Here is a 20,350-nt window from a genome sequence, read left to right on the forward strand (position 1 = left end):
GCCTGCCTGGGCAAAGGCCAAAGTGTTTCCCCCATGGAAATGGAGAAGTCTTTCCCATGGTTCTGTAGGAGCAGTCCCGGAGGCTGGCACCTCCAGGGGTTTTTTAATTTATTTTGTGGTTTCTGCAGCTCAGCTCTCACAGTCGCAAAGTGCTGCCAAGCCTGCCCGGAAATGAGGACTGACATCCCCCTGTGGTGGGAAATGTTTCATTTGGGAAGCTGATAAACGCTGGGGAACTCAGTGGTCACTTTGCCTCGTGCATCCTGCAAGCTCAACACCTGCAGTGGAAGTGGCTCCAACATCCAGAGGGACCTGGAGCTGCTGGAGAGAGCCCAGAGGAGCCACGGAGCTGCTGCAGGGCTGGAGCCCCTCTGGAGCCGGGCTGGGAGAGTTGGGAATGTTCCCCTGGAGAAGGGAAGGATCCTCCAGGAGAGCTGCAGAGGAGCTGGGGACAAGGGACAGGACACAGGGAATGGCTTCCCACTGCCACAGGGCAGGGCTGCGTGGGACATTGGGAATTCCTGGCCGGGCTGCAATTCCCAGATTTGCTGTGGCTGCCCTGGATCCCTGGAAGTGCCCAAGGCCAGGTTGGAGCAGCCTGGGATGGTGGAAGGTGTCCCTGCCCATGGAATGGGTGGATTGGGATGAGCTTTAAGGTCCCTTCCAACCCAAACCATCCAGGGATTCTACAAATTCACATTTAAGGCAGAGAGAGCATCGTGTTTTTCTTACCTGGGCTTAAAAATCAAGAATTCCTGGAGGCAGCATTCCCTGTACCTCTAGCTCATCTCTCCGGGGATAACCCAGGCTCCATACAGACATCCAGCACCGCAAATGATTCCCCCCAAAATCAGCGGGAGCAACGCTGGGAATCACTCACGTTGTGTTTGTGGCATTTGTACCCGAGCCGAGCTCCGTGCTCAGGACTTTGAAAACCATAAAAATGGAATTATTAAAAAAGAGAATATATTTTTTTTTAATTTGAAAAACCTCACATTTAAATTATGAAAAGGACTTCAAAGTCGTGAGGACCGGATGCCGAACGCTGGGATGTTCCAGCGAGCCTCAATCCAACATCCCCATCCTGTGGCTTGGACCAGAACTGCAGAGCTCCACCCCAGAACCTCAGCTCCGGCTGCCGCACAAGTCTCTACGCACACCGGCCACGGAATCTCCCTTTTCAGTTACTTTCCTGCCTGTAATTCTCTCGGAAAAGGATTTTCCTACGGACCCGAGCTTGTAAAGAAATGGGAATTGTGTATTTGACACAGCCACGAAACGCCTTTTAGGAACTCGAGAGGATCTTCATCCCAACGCTCCCACAAATACCTCCCAAAAACTGGGCTCACCACCTGAGCCAGGATTCGCCATGTTCGTCCTGCCTGAAGGAAAAACGAGGAGTAAGGGAAGAATCTTGTGAAAAGGGGCTTTGAGAGGGTAATTAGTGACTTTCTGCGTAAGTGAATCCACGTCCCAGTGGTCTGAAATTCTTACAAACGCTGTTCCTGTTTTTTTTTTCTAGGATCAGGTATTTCGTTCCCATGCAGTTCAGTGTTGTCTGTTCTTACAGAATGCCCCAACTGATGGCACGAGGGTGGAAGGACTCACAGAAATCAAACAGGACAGCACCAACACAAACAAACTGCAGCAATCTGCTGTTGATAGCACCCAGTCCAATTCCTGGCGCCCCACAGGAACAACAGCAAGCACCAAACGCAGCATCTGTGGGGCCTAAAGCAGAACGGGATGGTTTAGACAACAGCTCAAGTGTTTGGACTTGAACCCTGCCTTAAATCCCAGTGGCTGAGGGAGGGAAAACAACCTCCGAAGAGCCAGGGGCAGGATCCACACCTGGGGCAGGATCCACACCTGGGGCAGGATCCACACCTGGGGCAGGATACACAGCTGGGGCAGGATCCACAGCTGGGGCAGGATCCACACCTGGGGCAGGATCCATACCTGGGGCAGGATCCACAGCTGGGGCAGGATCCACACCTGGGGCAGGATACACACCTGGGGCAGGATACACACCTGGGGCAGGATACACAGCTGGGGCAGGATCCACATCTGGGGCAGGATCCACACCTGGGGCAGGATCCACAGCAGGGGCAGGATCCACACCAGGGGCAGGATCCACACCTGGGGCAGGATACACACCTGGGGCAGGATCCACACCTGGGGCAGGATCCACACCAGGGGCAGGATCCACATCTGGGGCAGGATCCACACCTGGGGCAGGATCCACACCAGGGGCAGGATCCACACCTGGGGCAGGATACACAGCTGGGGCAGGATACACACCTGGGGCAGGATCCACACCTGGGGCAGGATCCACACCAGGGGCAGGATACACAGCTGGGGCAGGATCCACACCTGGGGCAGGATCCACACCAGGGGCAGGATCCACACCTGGGGCAGGATCCACATCTGGGGCAGGATACACACCTGGGGCAGGATACACACCTGGGGCAGGATACACAGCTGGGGCAGGATCCACATCTGGGGCAGGATCCACACCTGGGGCAGGATCCACAGCAGGGGCAGGATCCACAGCAGGGGCAGGATCCACACCTGGGGCAGGATACACACCTGGGGCAGGATCCACACCTGGGCAGGATCCACACCAGGGGCAGGATCCACACCTGGGGCAGGATCCACACCAGGGGCAGGATCCACACCTGGGGCAGGATCCACACCTGGGGCAGGATCCACATCTGGGGCAGGATACACACCTGGGGCAGGATCCACATCTGGGGCAGGATCCACACCAGGGGCAGGATCCACACCTGGGGCAGGATCCACACCAGGGGCAGGATCCACATCTGGGGCAGGATCCAAACCTGGGGCAGGATCCACACCAGGGGCAGGATACACATCTGGGGCAGGATACACACCTGGGGCAGGATACACATCTGGGGCAGGATACACACCTGGGGCAGGATCCACACCTGGGCAGGATCCACACCAGGGGCAGGATACACACCTGGGGCAGGATCCACATCTGGGGCAGGATCCACACCTGGGGCAGGATCCACACCTGGGGCAGGATCCAAACCAGGGGCAGGATCCAAACCAGGGGCAGGATCCACACCAGGGGCAGGATCCAAACCAGGGGCAGGATCCACAGCTGGGGCAGGATCCACACCTGGGGCAGGATCCAAACCTGGGGCAGGATCCAAACCAGGGGCAGGATCCACACCTGGGGCAGGATCCAAACCAGGGGCAGGATCCACACCAGGGGCAGGATCCACACCTGGGGCAGGATCCACATCTGGGGCAGGATCCACACCTGGGGCAGGATCCAAATCAGAACCAAGATCCAAACCAGAAGATGATCCAAACCAGGAGCATCCCCTGTGCTCCCACAGCCCAAACGGTCCCAGCCCCCATTCCAGGGAAGACACAGGATTTATTTTGGTCCGAACTTTACGTTTTGGAAGATTGTTATTACTTCTGGAAACACAGGGACATTTGTGTCTGCTCTCCTGGATGTGGGGATGATTGCTGCACAGGGACTGGGGACAAGGGCTGCGGGGACAGGACACAGGGAATGGCTTCCCACTGCCACAGGGCAGGGCTGCGTGGGACATTGGGAATCGGGAATTCCTGGCCGGGCTGCAATTCCCAGACTTGCTGGGGCTGCCCCTGGATCCCTGGCAGTGTCCAATTCCAGGCTGGAGCAGCCTGGGACAGTGGGAGATGTCCCTGCTCATGGCATGGGGGTGGATTGGGATGGGCTTGAACCCTTCCAACCCAGCCCATTCCCGGGTTCTGGGATGAGCCCGGCAAACTGGAGATGTGCCAGATGCTCAGGGCACCCTCGAAGCCCAGCTGAACCCCCTCGAGCTCAAACCCAGTCACAGCTGCCACGGCCACCGTGGAGGTCGGGGAGGCAGATCCCTCAGGATCCCTTGGGATCTGCTGTGGCAGGAGTGGTGACATCTGCGACGAACACACGGACACCTTCCCTGCAGGCTTCTCCCTCCAGATGGTCCCGGCTTTCCAATAACGCTCCGAAATTTGGGGGTTTTCTCTCCGCGCAGCGTTTTGTTTCCACAGGAACAGCGCGAGCTGATCCCACCCCGAAATGTTGCCTTTTAGGTACAAAAAGCCTCCAAAAAAGGCTTTTCTGGGAACAAAGGATTCGATCCCCTCCAAACCAGTAACACGTGGGTGGACCCAGCAGGACCAGTTCAGAGGCACAGCCCTGACTGGGGATACTGGGGAGCCGGAAACCATCAGCACATTTGATTTTGGGGTTGCATTAAAACACGCTCTACCATGAAAGCGTTCTAAGAATAGAACTGAATAGGAAAAAAAAAAAACCACCAAAAAAAAAAACCCCAAAAAAACCCCAAACCACCCAGGGATTTTATTAAAAGACATTGTACCAAGGAAGGGTTCTAATAATAGACCTGAATGGGAGAAAGGCACGGCTTGGAACCGCTGCGGAGAGTAAAGTTACCCCTCTCCAAGCCAGACTAGGCTGAAATCCCCCCCAACCCCAGCGAAGCGATGCTGTAAATTCAGGCAGAGCATCCTCCCCGCTCGTTAGCTGCTCATTAGCATATTTTGCCATTAGCATATGGCCGGGGCCTGAACTGAAGTGCTCTGGTATTTGCCGAACACGGAGCTGCATGTGGCACTGAGTCACAATCCCAGACTGGTTGGAATGGCAAAGGACCTCGAAGCTCATCCTGTTCCACCCCCTGCCACGGGCAGCGTCACCTTCCACTGGAACAGAAATAATTGCGCTTAAAAAAAAAAACAAAAAAAAAAACCGACACGAAACGGGGGAAACTGCACAGATCCCTCATGAAAGCACGCGTGAGATGGGTTAAATATAGCCCAGGCAGGCTCCTCGCGCAAGACAATAAAATATTCCTCTAGTGCCTCTCTTTAGCATCTTTGAAACCCTGCCTGCGCGCACCCATGGCGAAATCCAACCGGTTTTCCAGGAGCGGGGTTTGGTTTCCACGATTCCGCCCCCTCCCCGAGCACCGAGCCTCCTCTCCCCCCTTCCATCTCCTCATTCCACCCCTCTCCCGAGGTGCCTACGCCGCTCCGCCCGCTCCTTTATTACCATGAAAATCACACTTCCACCCCTCTTCCCCTAACGTTCTGTATCCTGGGCGCGGGCTGATTTTAGGTGCAAAGCTGTTCCATCTTCTCCTGCTCCAAACAGCGCCCTTTTTCATCATTCCACGTGCTCCCCGAAAGCCCTTCCCAAGCAGCTCCTGCCCGGTGGATGTTCCCCCTGTGCTGCGGTGGAGGAGCTCAGATGCCAGCCCCCAGATATTCCTCGCGGATAATTCCTGGGGCGTTCCTCTAAATCCCCCCTCAGCTTGCAGAACTATCAATATTTTATCGATATCTTAAATATCTATATCTAAGGTATCTATATCTTAAAGACACGGTGGGCAGCAGCATCCTTCACTTCCCTCAGGAATATCTTCCCATTCCTTTACTTCCCTCCTCAGTCCCAAAGGTTTTGTGTTGCCCAGAGCCTTGGCTTGAAGGCCACAGCTCCAAAGGTTCTAAATCCATGGATGTGTGCACACAAGAGGAGATTGCACCTTCCTAAACACTCGTTCATCGTTTATCACCACTCGTTTATTCCCACAGATCCTTCAAAAGCAGCCGAGGGATCTCTTCAGAGATCTCCACAGCCTAGGATGGAAGCTCTGCCGTTGGGGAAGGCTGTGGGAGTGAATTTTGGAGCCTCTTTTCCAAAGAGGGTCTTCAAGGAACGGGTCTCTTGCGAGGAAAAGAAAGAAACATCCGGAGCTGCGAGTTCAGCCAAAGTTTAGAGATGATGCAAAAAAGAAAGGTGGGGCCAAAAGGAGACATTTGAGTCAATGTAGGTACTGTGGAAATTCAGGCATGATTCATTAGCCAAAAAAGAAAAAATCCCCCTGAACCCCCTCTGTAGCTATTTCCAAGGAGGTACATCCATAATTTATGTGGAACAGGAGTGGGCTGCAATTTCCCCCACGCTGCTCCTGCATAAATTACACCGGCTTGTGATTCCCCAGCTCCTGCCTGCAAGTGGTAACCTCTCATTTTACCCCTCACAGAAACCACAGGGGCAGCTGTGAAAAATGGAAGGGGAAGGGTTTGCAGGCGAAAGAGCCGCGAGCTCGATTTGGGGCGCCAGGAACTGGGGAAAGGTGAGAGGTTGGGGGGGATTCTCAGCTGTTTATCAGCGCAGGTTACAGAAAGCCACAAAAGCCTCCTCAGTCACCAGCACTGAGCGCAGAGAGGACCCAGAGAAGTTTAAAATATCAAGAGATTTGTCATGGAGGGGTGTGAGCTGCTCCCCTACTTGTGGATGGTTTGGAGCAGAAGAATCCCTGAAATAAACCCAAAAACCATTTCCCAGCCCTGGGAGAGTCCAAGGCCAGGCTGGATGGGTGACGGGGCCAAGGAAATTTCCTTTCTGAAGGTTTGGCCCCCGAGAGAACAGGGACCACGTGCTGAAGCCAAGACCATCTCAGTGCCTCGCAGAAACCCTGTAAACCCTAAATCCCTGGGAAAATCCCTTGGAGAAAGGAGAGAGGCAGAGGAAACATGCAGAGTGTCCACGCAGAGGGCATCATCTGGCAGGAGGCAGCAGGTGACTCCTTGATGGCCTTTCTGCTGTCCCCTTTCTGCTGCTTTTTGTGCCAGTCCTCACCCAAACTCTGCAGGGACAAAGGAAAAGGGAAAGGAACAAACCAGAAAGAAAAGAGAAAGGCAAAAAAAAAAAAAAAAAGGGGATGAAAACAAGGGAAGCTGCTCTAGGACCGGTGAGGGTGGCTAGGACACATCCAACTGCTCCCGAAAGGAAAATTTTCCTCCCAGAACACCTCAGAATGGGGGAATGAAGTGACAGAAGATGAGTTATGAAAGAGTCACCCACTCTTTGGGGCCACTACCCACATTTTGCGCACAAAAAGCAGAGACAGATTCCACCTCTCCTTTCTTGATCCTTTTTTCCCCCCCTTCTTTTCTCCTTCCTCTCCCTTTTCTCCCTGCCCCTGGTTTTTGTCAGGGTTTGGGGAGCTCCTTTCTTTTTATCCCTCCGTGTGTTCCCATCACTTGGCTGATGTGACACCCTGTCCATGGGCAGCTCTCATTAGCTGGGGAGGGAGTGTCCCCACACTGTCACTTCTAAGGGACAAACAAGCTGTGACACTCGGGACGTGGAATAAAAGAGAGTAACAACATTCCCAGGAAAAACACAGAAACAAACAACAAGAAAAAAAAAAAAATCCCACATGCCGTCCTTATCCGAATTTAACCAGTTACTATAGCAAAAAAATTTGGGATTTCCCCTCTTCCCACTCTTTTTGTCTGGTACAGAAGTGGGTAATGAGGCAGCTGCTGGAATTCAGTGCAGAGGAACGAGAGGCGCTGGTGAAAAGGAGACGGCCAAGGCAAGGCCCGAGGGGGCTTTTGGAGGAGGAAAATGGAAGTGGAGGTGGAAGAGGAAAGGGAAGAGGAGCGGGGCCGTGAGCTGCAGGAGAGGAAAGAGCCTCAAGTTGTGCTGGGGGAGGTTTGGGTTAAACGTTCGGATCAGTTCTTCCAGGAAAGGGTTGGAAAGCACGGAAGGGGCTGCCCAGGGCAGGGTGGGGTCCCCATCCCTGCAGGAGCTCAGGAAACGGGTGCAGGTGGCACTTGGGGACGTGGGCCGGCGGTGAGCACGGCCGGTTGATGTCGGACTCAAGGATCTTCAAGGTCTTTTCCGACCTTAACAATTCCATGACTCATTCCAGGAGGATCCTTCCCACCCGGCTCTCACCGTGGCTCTGCCTCATCCATCTCCTCCTCCTCCTCAAGTGTTTTAACCCCAGCTCATCCTCCACTTCTGCGCATCTCCCACACGACCCCTTCTCCTCCAATCCCATTTGGAATTCCTGCATTCCCTCTCCTCCCAGAACCGTGGAGATAATGTCCCACGGAGCACCAGCAGCTCTGCCACCCCCGGGTGACACACCTCCTTCACCCACAGCACAGCAGAGTTCCTGTCCCATGGCGCGGAGCTTTCCTCCCCCAGTCCTGGCGTGTGGGGAGCAGTGAGAGGGAGGAGAAGCTGCTGCTGCTGCTGGCCCCAGGTGCTCAAAGGCAAAGCAGCAGGAGAATGTTTCAGCCCTAATTGCCAGCAGGCTCGGGGAAGATGAATGCCTGGCTGCAGGTTTCATCAGCTCGGGCCATTAGCCTCGACTGGTCATTAAGGCCTAAGAAATGCCAAGTGCTGAGGGCATTTTTATCACTCGCTGATGAAGAAAGGAGAAAAAGAAAAAAAAAAAACCACCACCAAAAAACCAGGTTATGAAAGGTCTCCTAACGGGAAATTCAGTTCCCATTGCCCGAGGAATGAACACCCCAACTAACTCCTGGTACGGAAATTGCACCCGTGAACTTTGAAGTACGAAGCGGATTTGGCATAAAAGGCTCCACAAACACTTCACAGAAAGAGGAGTGAACATTTAGGTGTCAAGTGTTGTCCCCAGGAAGGTCTCGTCCAGGAGAAGGTCCCCCCAAGCCCTTGAGGCAGAAGTGGAGAATGCCACCGACCACAGGAACCCGGGCAAGCCAAACGCAACTCCAAACCAACGATGGGACGGGCTTGGAAAATCCTCCCACAATTCACCTTTCTCTCTGGAAACAGACACCTAACTCTGTTGCTGTCAAGGTTTACCCAGCCACAGGTGAGGAGCACAGCTGGGATTTTCCTGTTTTCCTCCAGGACATGGTTGGGGTGCTCCTGCTTAAATCCGGGTGTCTGATGCTGCAAATCCCAATAATTACCCCAATCAAAGGATCGTCGGGATTTCCAACGAAGCGTTTTCAAAAGGGTTTTGGGGTTTTTTTTTGCAAAATTCCAGCCTGGAATTATTTTAGTGCTTTGCCTGGCTGGGGATCTCTGATTTTTCCGGGGCCGTCAAACTGCATGAAGTGCAGTAAGATGCGGAGACACGGGGGCAGCTCCGGCTGTCTGCACGGATAAACGGGAAAACGCTGCGTTATGTAAGCTGGGAAAGGAGTGCCTGCGTAAGCTCTGAAACCACCAGCACGGGGAATGACCACACCACAAAGCGCAAACCACAGGAAAAACGGGATCCAAGGAAAAGCAAGCAGAGGTTATGGATTATTCCTGGCAGGAAAAGGTGTCACGGCCCAGACCCGAGCGCTGCAAATTCTCAGGATTCAAGAGACTTTCACCTCAGGATGTCAAATCTCTTATTTGGGGCAGGAAAAGGTTTTGCCTGAAGTGTGAGGCTCATCAGGGAATGTCATGGGAAGGGAATGCTGAGGGTTTATTATCCAGCGGGAATGTGACGGGTGTAACTACCAGGGTGTGTTTTCCCCCCGCCCCGAACCTTTCAGCGTTTCACGCAGATCTCACCAAACAACCCACAGGGCTTGGAGTGGGGACACCCAGGGACACCCAGGGACACTCGGGGACACCCAGGGACACCCAGGGACACTCAGGGACCACGGGAATGCTGGCACCAAAATTCCCAACAGCCCTGAGGAGGGAGCAGCACCTCCCACAGAAGGGGTGAGGTGTGAAAGGTCCCAAAAACCCACAGGGCAGGGAATGGGGCCAGGAGGGATCTCCAACCTCCCTCCCTCCCTGTGCTTTAGGGAAGTTTCCCATTTTTATCAGAGGGAAAGGGGAAGGCAGGCAAGGCCGTGCTGTTCCCAATCCCGTTTTATCTGGAGATCTCATTACCAGCAGCCAAAAATTATAACAACAGAGGAAAGACTCGTTCTTATTCCCGCTCTCTAAATGGTCTCAGTTGTCAAATCAGTCGTTACCAGAACGTTTAGTTGGGATATCGGGAAGGAATTCCCGGCTGGGAGGGTGGGGAGGAGCTGGGCTGGAATTCCCAGAGCAGCTGTGGCTGCCCCTGGATCCCTGGAAGTGTCCAAGGCCAGGCTGGACGGGGTTTGGAGCAGCCTGGGACAGTGGGAGAGGTCCCTGATGGAACTGGATGAGCTTTAAAGTCCCTTCCAACCCAAACCAGCCTGGGATCCTGGGATTCTTTCGATTCCGCTTGACAAACGGCCAAAAACTCTTTTAACAGCAGATCTTTTTAACGTGGCGAGTGGCTCAAGAATTTGAGATTTTATCTTCCTGGAGCTCTGCTTGATTATATTTTTAAAGCCAATTTGGAAGATTATTCACATCAGGCTTCCCTTCCCCCCCCGCTCTGACGCTGAAACAAACGGAGAGGAATTCAGGAGCTCTTCTTTTCCCGCTCTGTGGGCCCCCCAAAACCTCAAGGGTTCAGGAGAAAAAGCGATTTCTGTCTCTGCCACGTTCCTTTCGGAGCAGCAGAAGACATCCGAGCGCGGAGCCCCAAGGAATGATCATCTCAGCTTCCTCCACAACCCATGGGCTGCGCGCTGGTGTCCATAGAAACGTCGGCACAGCCCCGGATCTCCTCCCAGGGCTCCCCTGGGATGGCTCCAGGCACTTCCCAGCAGAAATCCGGGAACTGGGAAACCAAACTGGTGCCGCTGGGAGGAGGAGGTGGGCATGGGGCTGCCCGGGGGGGTTCAGTCCCGGGTTGAACTCAGGGTGGGTCAGGTCACGGAGGATTCCTGAATTCCTGGCTCCTCGCAGCAGGAGCATCGTGCTTTCATACCCTACAGATTGATTTAAATATATATCCTTTATTTTTATATATATATATACATATTTATTTCTATAATTTAAAATATATCTATTTACATGTTTGTAAAGGAGTTTTTTAATTCTTTGTTGTTAGATATTGAAGGGGGACAGCAAGAGCATCATGCATTCATACCCTGAATATCTACTTATATACATATATATCTATATATCTCCTTTATTATCTATTTAAATATATATATCTCATTTATATTTATATTTATATTTAGATTTAGATTTAGATTTAGATTTAGATTTAGATGTATATTATTTATATCCTTTTTAATATATATTTACATGTTTGTAAAGGTATTTAATTCTTTCTTATTAAATACTGAAGGGGGACGGCAAGAGCATCATGCATTCACACCCAGAATATCTACTTATATATTAATATATATAAAACCAGGGGCAGGATCCAAACCAGGAGCACCCTGGGATATATATTTTTAATATATACATATAAATATTTACGTCTTTGTAAAGGTATCTTTTAATTCTTTCCTATTAAATATTGAAGGGGGACATCAAGTGATACACACACACGTATATTTATACCCACCTATGTATTTATATTTACATGTTTGCAAAGGCTTTTTTCTTTTCATTCTTATCTCTTAAATATTGAAAGGTGACAGCGTGAGCATTGTGTGTTCACACCCTATATATCTTTTTTGATATTTATATGCTTTTCTATGTATGTATTTACGTGTTTGTAAAGGCACTTTGTAAAATTCTTTCCCGTTAAATATTGAAGGGGGACATCAAGAGCATCGTGCATTCATACCCTCAAATGTATTTACATTTATATTTATTCCTTTTTTAATCCCTATATTTCCAGGCCGGGGAAGGTTTTTATTTTTTTTTTCATTCTCACCTCTCCAACGTCCCCCATTCACATCCTGCCCCCATTCTGCTGCTCCAAGCAGGGAAATGCCTCACTGCAATAACACCGCGCGACTAAAGAGAATTAATTTTATAGGTCACGCTCCACAAAGACACGTAAACAAACACCCACAGCTGCCACAGACACACAGATGACTCCCAAATCCCTCAAATTTGGGGTGAGGAGCAGCCAAATCCTATTTTTTTCTCCATCCCTACGTCGCTCTCTATTAATATCTGACTTTTCTTGGGTGACTTTCGGCTATTTCCGAAACCTTGTTGCCATGGAGACAATAAGCCGGTCAGCACATCTGCTGGAGAACAGGACAGGGCTTTGGGAAGGGACAATTCCAAAGGCTCATCTCCTGGAGAACAGGACAGGGCTTTGGGAAGGGACAATTCCAAAGGCTCATCTCCTGCAGAACAGGACAGGGCTTTGGGAAGGGACAATTCCAAAGGCTCATCTCCTGCAGAACAGGACAGGGCTTTGGGAAGGGACAATTCCAAAGGTTCATCTCCTGCAGAACAGGACAGGGCTTTGGGAAGGGACAATTCCAAAGGCTCATCTCCTGCAGAACAGGACAGGGCTTTGGGAAGGGACAATTCCAAAGGCTCATCTCCTGGAGAACAGGACAGGGCTTTGGGAAGGGACAATTCCAAAGGCTCATCTCCTGGAGAACAGGACAGGGCTTTGGGAAGGGACAATTCCAAAGGTTCATCTGCTGGAGAACAGGACAGGGCTTTGGGAAGGGACAATTCCAAAGGTTCATCTGCTGGAGAACAGGACAGGGCTTTGGGAAGGGACAATTCCAAAGGCTCATCTCCTGGAGAACAGGACAGGGCTTTGGGAAGGGACAATTCCAAAGGCTCATCTCCTGCAGAACAGGACAGGGCTTTGGGAAGGGACAATTCCAAAGGTTCATCTGCTGGAGAACAGGACAGGGCTTTGGGAAGGGACAATTCCAAAGGTTCATCTGCTGGAGAACAGGACAGGGCTTTGGGAAGGGACAATTCCAAAGGCTCATCTCCTGCAGAACAGGACAGGGCTTTGGGAAGGGACAATTCCAAAGGCTCATCTCCTGGAGAACAGGACAGGGCTTTGGGAAGGGACAATTCCAAAGGCTCATCTGCTGGAGAACAGGACAGGGCTTTGGGAAGGGACAATTCCAAAGGTTCATCTCCTGGAGAACAGGACAGGGCTTTGGGAAGGGACAATTCCAAAGGCTCATCTGCTGGAGAACAGGACAGGGCTTTGGGAAGGGACAATTCCAAAGGCTCATCTCCTGCAGAACAGGACAGGGCTTTGGGAAGGGACAATTCCAAAGGCTCATCTGCTGGAGAACAGGACAGGGCTTTGGGAAGGGACAATTCCAAAGGCTCATCTCCTGGAGAACAGGACAGGGCTTTGGGAAGGGACAATTCCAAAGGCTCATCTCCTGCAGAACAGGACAGGGCTTTGGGAAGGGACAATTCCAAAGGCTCATCTCCTGGAGAACAGGACAGGGCTTTGGGAAGGGACAATTCCAAAGGCTCATCTGCTGGAGAACAGGACAGGGCTTTGGGAAGGGACAAATCCGACTTTTCTGCATCCGTGGAACAGATCCCTTTCATCCCACGCTGCCTCCCACACTTCTGACCATTCCAGGAACCCACGCCACCGTCCTGGGGCCATGGATGGTGCCCCAATTCCATGGGAATTGCACCATGGTGGACACCTCAGCATGGCCACCACCCCTGGAACTGCTCTGAGGCTGTGCAGGCTCCAAACCCAGCCCGAAAAACCGGAAACAGCTGCAGGATTTTTTTCCTTGGAAAAACACAGCCAGGATGGGATTTGCTTGCAAACACAAAATCGCTTCCTAACGGAGCACCAAGTGAGAACTTAATTGGGGGATTCAATTAGAACATTAAGAAACATTCAATTAAGCCTCCTGGTGCCACAGAGATTCCCAGGCACGCAGCTTTCCGGAGGAAAAACGGGAATGTGCAGAAGGCACGGCCGTGGTGATGACAGAACTGAGGAGAGAAGAATTTCCCTACTCCTTGTTTTATGATGGAAAGGAAAAGGAAATGAAATGGGTTTTTTTTTTTTTTTAACTGGTGTTTCAACCTTGTGAAGGTTCATGGAGTCCCGGAATATCCTAAGTGGGAAGGGAGCCACGGGATCATGGATCTGGATCCTGGCCCTGCAGACACCCCGAATTCCCACCCTGGGTGTGGTATCCAAACTCTGCTGGAGCTCTTGGGAATGTGCCCATTCCCTGGGGAGCCTGGGCAGTGCCCAGGGGGAAGAACCTTGCCCTGAAATCCATCCTGGCTCAGCTCCATGAAGAACACGCTCCAAGTCCATCCATTTCCCTTCCAGGAAACTCTGGGAAAGGCACCTCTGCATCCCATGGCTCTGACCTTCTCCACACAGGCAGAATCCTGGAGGGACTGACGGATCCAGGCCTCTGGATGTCCTGGAACCGCTGGGCTCACCTGGAGCTGCCAACACTGGAAGCTGCAGGGAAGCAGCCTTGACTCCACAGCCCTCGTTTTCCCAGGATTTCCTCACCAAGGGCGCCGCAGCCATCCCAAAAACCCAGCTCTGCCCCTCGGTGGGATGGTATTTCTCCCCAGCTGCCAGGGGACAATTCCACGGAAGCTCCTCAATCCATCACAGGGAATTCCTGCCATGGATCGTCCCAGCACAGCCCTGCCGCTGGGGATGGATGGCCCCACCTTCACCCCGCAGGGAGCAAACCATCCTCAAAAAACACCTGGAATTAATCTCAGGCCATGGCAAACCACCAGGACCAAGGCTGCACACTGGAGCAGCCTGGGACCGTGGGAGGCGTCCCTGTCCATGGCAGGGAGATGGAATGGGATGGGATTTCAGTCCCTTGCGACCCAAACCATCCCAGGATGCCGCGGTTCTGGGACACCAGCAGGAAACGCTGCTTCCCCCCAAAGCTGCGAGGGAAGCTTTGCCAAGCTTTTGTGAACTCTGTGGTGCCGAATGCAGCAGGAAACCTCAAACCCGAGGGGAGAGCCAAGCCAGACGCGCCGAGAACACTCATTTCACGCCGAGCCTTAACTCCCCTCCTCGATTCAACCTAAATATTTGGATTTACGAAGTCAAATCTTGGCTCGTACGAACTAAATCCACTGCGAACTTCATCAAATGAAGAGATGAGAGATAACCGGAGAAGAGAAGAGCTAACCTGAGAGCTGCCAGCGCCGGCTGAGCCGAGCCCCCCTGACTTCAGCAGGGATGAGGCGCAGCCATGGCAGGGCTGCTGCTCTGGGGAGAGAGGGCTCAGCCCTTGATTCCCCTGTCAAATGCTGAAACAGCTCCTGAGTGCTGCACGGAGGAAAACAAGAGCCCAGCCTAAGGAATAATCACATTCCATGACGGTAAGCTGTATTTTAGAAATTAATGACTCATGGCAGGATTGAGCTCATCCTGCTGAATTACTGAACCTCTGCTCTGCTCCTCTGCAGACACGTTTGGGGGTTTTGGTTTGGTTTTTTTAATCCATTTAATCAGCGCTGGATTTTGAGGAATGCCTGGATCACTGCAGGTTCCCACTGGAATGGACCCTGCTCCCAGCAGAGACCAGAGTCCCCGGGCGGAGCTCTGAGGAAAAGGGATTTTGAGACAAAAAAAAATAAAATAAAATGCAGAATCCTGGGAAGAATTCAGAAGCACCTTGAAAAGTTCATGGAGAAACGGTGGCTGACGAGCAGAGCCCGACGGAAACAAGGCCACAAAACTCTTTTTGCGGATTCTAAACTCTTTTGTCGCAATGTCCTCAACCTTTAAAGTGCTGTTAACGGCCTGGGAGCTGCTCTGGGGACAGAAAATGCTGCTCTTCTCCTCCCCTCAATATTCCACAGGAAAAAAAAATGGTATTTAAAAAGGGGAAGTGCAAGTGCTGCCAGAGACGCAGCACCAGGTGTAACTAAGTCTCAAAAGAAAATTGGCTTGAACCTCAACCATCTCTAAAGAAGCAGCAAAAAAAAAAAAAAAAACCCAACCCAAAACTTCCAGAAATAAACTGCGCGTCTAAATATAGTTTTGTGTGAAGTTAAATGTCCTTGGACTGCTCAGGGACACTCAGTGGCTTCACTTGGAGTCTCTGGCACAAGCTGGGAAGGATTTCCACTGATTCCTACGAATGTTTCCAGGGGATTTTATTACAAGGCCCTGCTGGTGCCAAACAATCCTCTGAAATCATCGAGTCCAGCCGTCCCCAGCACTGCCAAGGCCACCACTGACCCCTGTCCCCAAGTGTCACATCCACAGGGCCGGGAAATCCCTGCAGGGATGGCGATTCCACCTGAGCACCTTTTCCAGGATGGAATTGTTCCCAAATATCCACCCCGAGCTCCCCTGGGCCAGCCCGAGGCCGTTCCCTCTCCTCCTGTCCCTGTTCCCTGGCAGCAGATCCCAAATCCCCCCCGGCTGTCCCCTCCTGGCCGGGAATTCCCGAGAGGGAAAAGATCCCTCTGGATCCTCCTTTTCTCCGGGCTCAGCCCCTTTCCCAGCTCCCTCAGGAATTCTCCAGCCCCTTTCCCAGCTCCCTCAGGAATTCTCCAGCCCCTTCCCAGCTCCCTCAGCCTCTCCTGGTGCTCCAGACCCGGAGGTGTGAGGGAGAACATTCCAAAGGGACACCCTGCACCAGGAGCTGTTTCAATCTCACCTTGGCACAAGAGCTGCACTTGAGTCAACAAAAAGCAAAATGTGTAAATATTCCTCTGGGAGGAGGAATATTCCTCCTGGAGAGGAGGAGGACAAAAATGAGGAGGAGGAGGAGAAAGGGGAGCTGCACTTCCACCCCAGCATGCCCAGAGGTGATGGATGCTCTGACACAACCCCTGGGTGCTTTTCGTTGTTCTGCACAGGTCACAGCTTCTGTCAGTGAAATAAATCTCAACTCGAAATCGCAGGGAACAATTTGGGACTGCCAGAATTCCAAGGGAAAACACCAAATCCTGGTGCAGCCACAGGTCACAAGGGCTGGGAACACAAACCCCCCCAGAAAACACAAGGAGGAGTTGGTGGGAACACAAACCCCCCAGAAAACACAAGGAGGAATTCCTGGGAACACAAACCCCCCAGAAATCACAAGGAGGAGTTGGTGGGAACACAAACCCCCCAGAAAACACAAGGAGGAGTTCTTGGGAACACAAACCCCCCAGAAAACACAAGGAGGAGTTCTTGGGAACACAAACCCCCCAGAAAACACAAGGAGGAGTTCTTGGGAACACAAATCCCCCAGAAAACACAAGGAGGAGTTCTTGGGAACACAAATCTCCCAGAAAACACAAGGAGGAGTTGGTGGGAACACAAACCCCCCCAGAAAACACAAGGAGGAGTTCTTGGGAACACAAACCCCCCAGAAAACACAAGGAGGAGTTGGTGGGAACACAAACCCCCCAGAAAACACAAGGAGGAGTTCTTGGGAACACAAACCCCCCAGAAAACACAAGGAGGAGTTCTTGGGAACACAAACCCCCCAGAAAACACAAGGAGGAATTCCCGGGAACACAAACCCCTCAGAAAACACAAGGAGGAGTCCTGATGCCGGCGTTGTGTTGAACCACAAGCGCACGTTTCCAGCTGCCCTAATTAGTGTCTTATAATTGACTCCCGTCCCTTCAGGGGGTTCTTGGCTCTAATTGAGCAGCACCTGCCACGTCAGAGGAACACTTTTGTGCACCCATTCCCTGCTCCAAGGCCACACTTGACCCCTGCAGTGGCAGCTTTGCTCCCCGCCTTGGCTGTGCCCCCGGATTTGGGGCCATCCCAGCAGCTGGGGATCTCCTGCATCAGGAGTCACCCGGGGACAGCAGCGATCCCACGCGCTCTGGGGGCTCTTGAACATCATCCCACTGATTTCCAGCACAGATTTCCTCTGTTCCAAGGACCTCTGTGGACACACACAGAGAGCACTCAGCACCACAGACCCTCTCTGCTTTCCCACCACGCGGTGTGGAATAAAAAAAAGAAGCCAAATCCAAAAGCTCCTCCAAACGTTATTCCCTTCCCAAATTAGATTGAGCAGTGGATCGAAACCCAAAAATTAAAGGCAACGAAATGAAAAGTCGAGTAATGAGTTCAAATCCCAGGGAGCTGCGTCTCTCCTGGCACAGAAGGAAACCAAGGATATCACTTCCATAGGTGTTGTGGGCTTGGGCAAGAAGCTGGTGCTCGGTTTTTGGTGTTTACAAGATCTACAAAAGATTGAAGCTCCTCTGGGACGCTGATTCCAAACCTCACTGCCAGAATTCCTATTCGTTTTTAAATTAGACCTACAAGCAGCACAGTGCTCCCTGAAGCTAATCCCTGCTGGTGGGACTTTCTGGTCCACTTCTGCCTGTAGAGCCTGATGGTTATGAGGGAAAACTTCCCTGCGGGAGGGTAAAGGACAGCAAAAACATCCCATCACCTGATTTTCTTACTCTTAACTGGAAGTGTAAAGCCACTCAGGGGGGGCAGGAGTGAAGTGAGTCCCCCAAAACCACACAGACAGACAGGCCTGGCTTCCAAAATTCCAGGTCACGTCCCGCTCCCTTGGACACCAGGTGTTCCAGGTGACGCCCTCCGCCCAAACCACACACCCTGAATTCCCACGCAGCGCAAATCCACCTCTGGAAGCTGCGAGCTCCTCCGGGGCATCTCCCGGGAGCCCCCACGGCCGCCAGCAGCATCTCCTGGGCTGCCACAACCCGCCGGCATAACCCCAAACTGCCTTTCTGCTCGTTTATCCTCGTTTCAACTCCCATCTCCACGGCTCAGATCGCACCGAACGTCAGATTCTCGCCGAGATTCTCACGTGTCACTCGGGAAACGGGGACTGCCAGCCCCACACGGCTGCTCCGGGCCGCAGCCGTGACAGGGACGTGCCACCCGGCGAAATGAAACTTCCCTGCGTTATTTCAATCCTTTTCTCTCTTTTCAGCCTCCATGCCCTGAGCACGACACGCTTCCACGCATGGCAAGCGTCCCTGGATCTGTCAAGGGCCCGGCTCTGCTTTCCCTGAGCTTCCTTAAATTCCTGCTCAAGTCACTGGAGGAATCTGGGATGCAGCTTCGTGCTCTGGGGAACGTTCCACATGCTCTAGTTGGAAATGAAATCGGTATTTCCAGCAAACTGCGTTTTTTAGGTGAGGGTGATGCTTCAGGGGACTCGGGATGTCGGTCTGCGTGTGAGCGAGGGACGGCCGGCAGGCAGGAGTGGGAGACCGGGAGCAGAGATGGAAAAAGGGGAGCAGGGAAGGAGAAGGGGGATGTTAGCAGGAGGTTCCACGCTGCCGGCTACCAGCGCTCCTGCGGCGGCATCAGCTCTGAGCAGCCCCAACCTCAGACGCCGATGCTCCTAACACACTGAAAACCATTTTTTTTTTCTTTCTTTTTCCCCTCCCAGAAACCCTAAAGTCAGGAGATCGCCAAAACCTCCGCTCCCATTCCCGAAGCCGAGAGAGCATCCCCCGGCGTCGCAGGGGACAGGCGGGCGATGCCGGCGGCTCGGTGGCAGCCGGGAGCCCAAGGCGAGGGCACGGCACGCCGCTCCGGGGCCGCTGCCCGCCCCGACCTCCCCGGCGCTGCCCGGAGCATCCCCGGGCACCGGCGGCGGCCCCGGGCTCCCGACCCCGCCGGCACCGAGCGTGTCCTCCCCCACCCCCGAGCCCCCCGGAGGCCGCTGACCTGCCGCAGGATGAAGCTGGTGGAGGTGGTGCTGCCGTCCGAGCGCTTCAGGCGGCTGCGGCGCGTCGCGGTGCCCCTCGTCACCTGCCCGGGGGACAAAGCATCAAGGTCGCGTCACCGCCCCGGCCCCGGCCCCGCCGCCGCCCCCGGCCCCCTCACGCACGGCGGCCATGGCTCCCCCGGCTCTCCCCCGGCGCCTTTCCCCGGTTCCCGGAGCTCCCGGGGCCGCTCTCCGGGCGCAGCGGAGCCGCCGCCGGGGCGGAGCGCAATGGGGACGGGGCGGCGGGCGGGGGCGGCCCCGGGGCGGGGCGGGGACGGCGGAACCCCCGAGCCCGGCCCCGCTGCCGGCCGAACCGAGCCGCGGAGCTGGGCACGGGCGAGCTGGGACGGCTCCGCGGGAGCGTGCCCTGCGGGAGGGAGGGCTCCGGGACAGCTGGGAATGTGCCCCCGGAGAAGGGAGGGCTCCGGGAGAGCTGGGAATGTTCCCCTGGAGAAGGGAAGGCTCCGGGAGAGCTGGGAATGTTCCCCCGGAGAAGGGAGGGCTCCAGGAGAGCTGGGAATGTTCCCCTGGAGAAGGGAAGGCTCCGGGAGAGCTGGGAATGTGCCCCCGGAGAAGGGAAGGCTCCAGGAGAGCTGGGAATGTTCCCCCGGAGAAGGGAGGGCTCCAGGAGAGCTGGGAATGTTCCCCCGGAGAAGGGAAGGCTCCGGGAGAGCTGGGAATGTTCCCCTGGAGAAGGGAAGGCTCCAGGGAGAGCTGGGAATGTGCCCCCGGAGAAGGGAAGGCTCCAGGGAGAGCTGGGAATGTTCCCCTGGAGAAGGGAAGGCTCCGGGGAAAGCTGGGAATGTTCCCCCGGAGAAGGGAAGGCTCCGGGGAGAGCTGGGAATGTTCCCCTGGAGAAGGGAAGGCTCCAGGGAAAGCTGGGAATGTTCCCCTGGAGAAGGGAAGGCTCCGGGAGAGCTGGGAATGTGCCCCCGGAGAAGGGAAGGCTCCGGGAGAGCTGGGAATGTTCCCCCGGAGAAGGGAAGGCTCCGGGAGAGCTGGGAATGTTCCCCTGGAGAAGGGAAGGCTCCAGGAGAGCTGGGAATGTTCCCCCGGAGAAGGG

At 53.7% G+C, this 20,350-nt stretch overlaps 1 protein-coding gene across 5 annotated transcripts in view; it reads right to left on the minus strand.

The window, feature by feature from the left end:
- The window catches only part of CACNB4 (calcium voltage-gated channel auxiliary subunit beta 4), an 80,280-nt gene extending 60,805 nt beyond the window's left edge, over positions 1-19,475 (minus strand). For all 5 annotated transcript variants that reach the window (XR_010722174.1, XR_010722175.1, XR_010722176.1 and 2 more), the window contains exons 1-2: positions 19,411-19,475; positions 19,248-19,331 (exon numbers count right to left, since the gene is read on the minus strand). Coding sequence is in view for 2 of the 5 variants with exons in the window: in XM_066190462.1 (XP_066046559.1) it covers positions 19,248-19,331; positions 19,411-19,419 (93 nt within the window). In the remaining 3 variants the exon portion in view is untranslated. The remainder of the gene's footprint in view (positions 1-19,247; positions 19,332-19,410) is intronic.
- Between the last annotated feature and the right edge of the window lie 875 nt (positions 19,476-20,350).

The sequence above is a fragment of the Chamaea fasciata genome, unplaced genomic scaffold (assembly GCF_029207755.1).
Source record: "Chamaea fasciata isolate MVZ Bird 193981 ecotype frontalis unplaced genomic scaffold, bChaFas1.0.hap1 SCAF_8, whole genome shotgun sequence".
In the NCBI taxonomy this organism is placed as follows: Eukaryota; Metazoa; Chordata; class Aves; order Passeriformes; family Sylviidae; genus Chamaea; species Chamaea fasciata.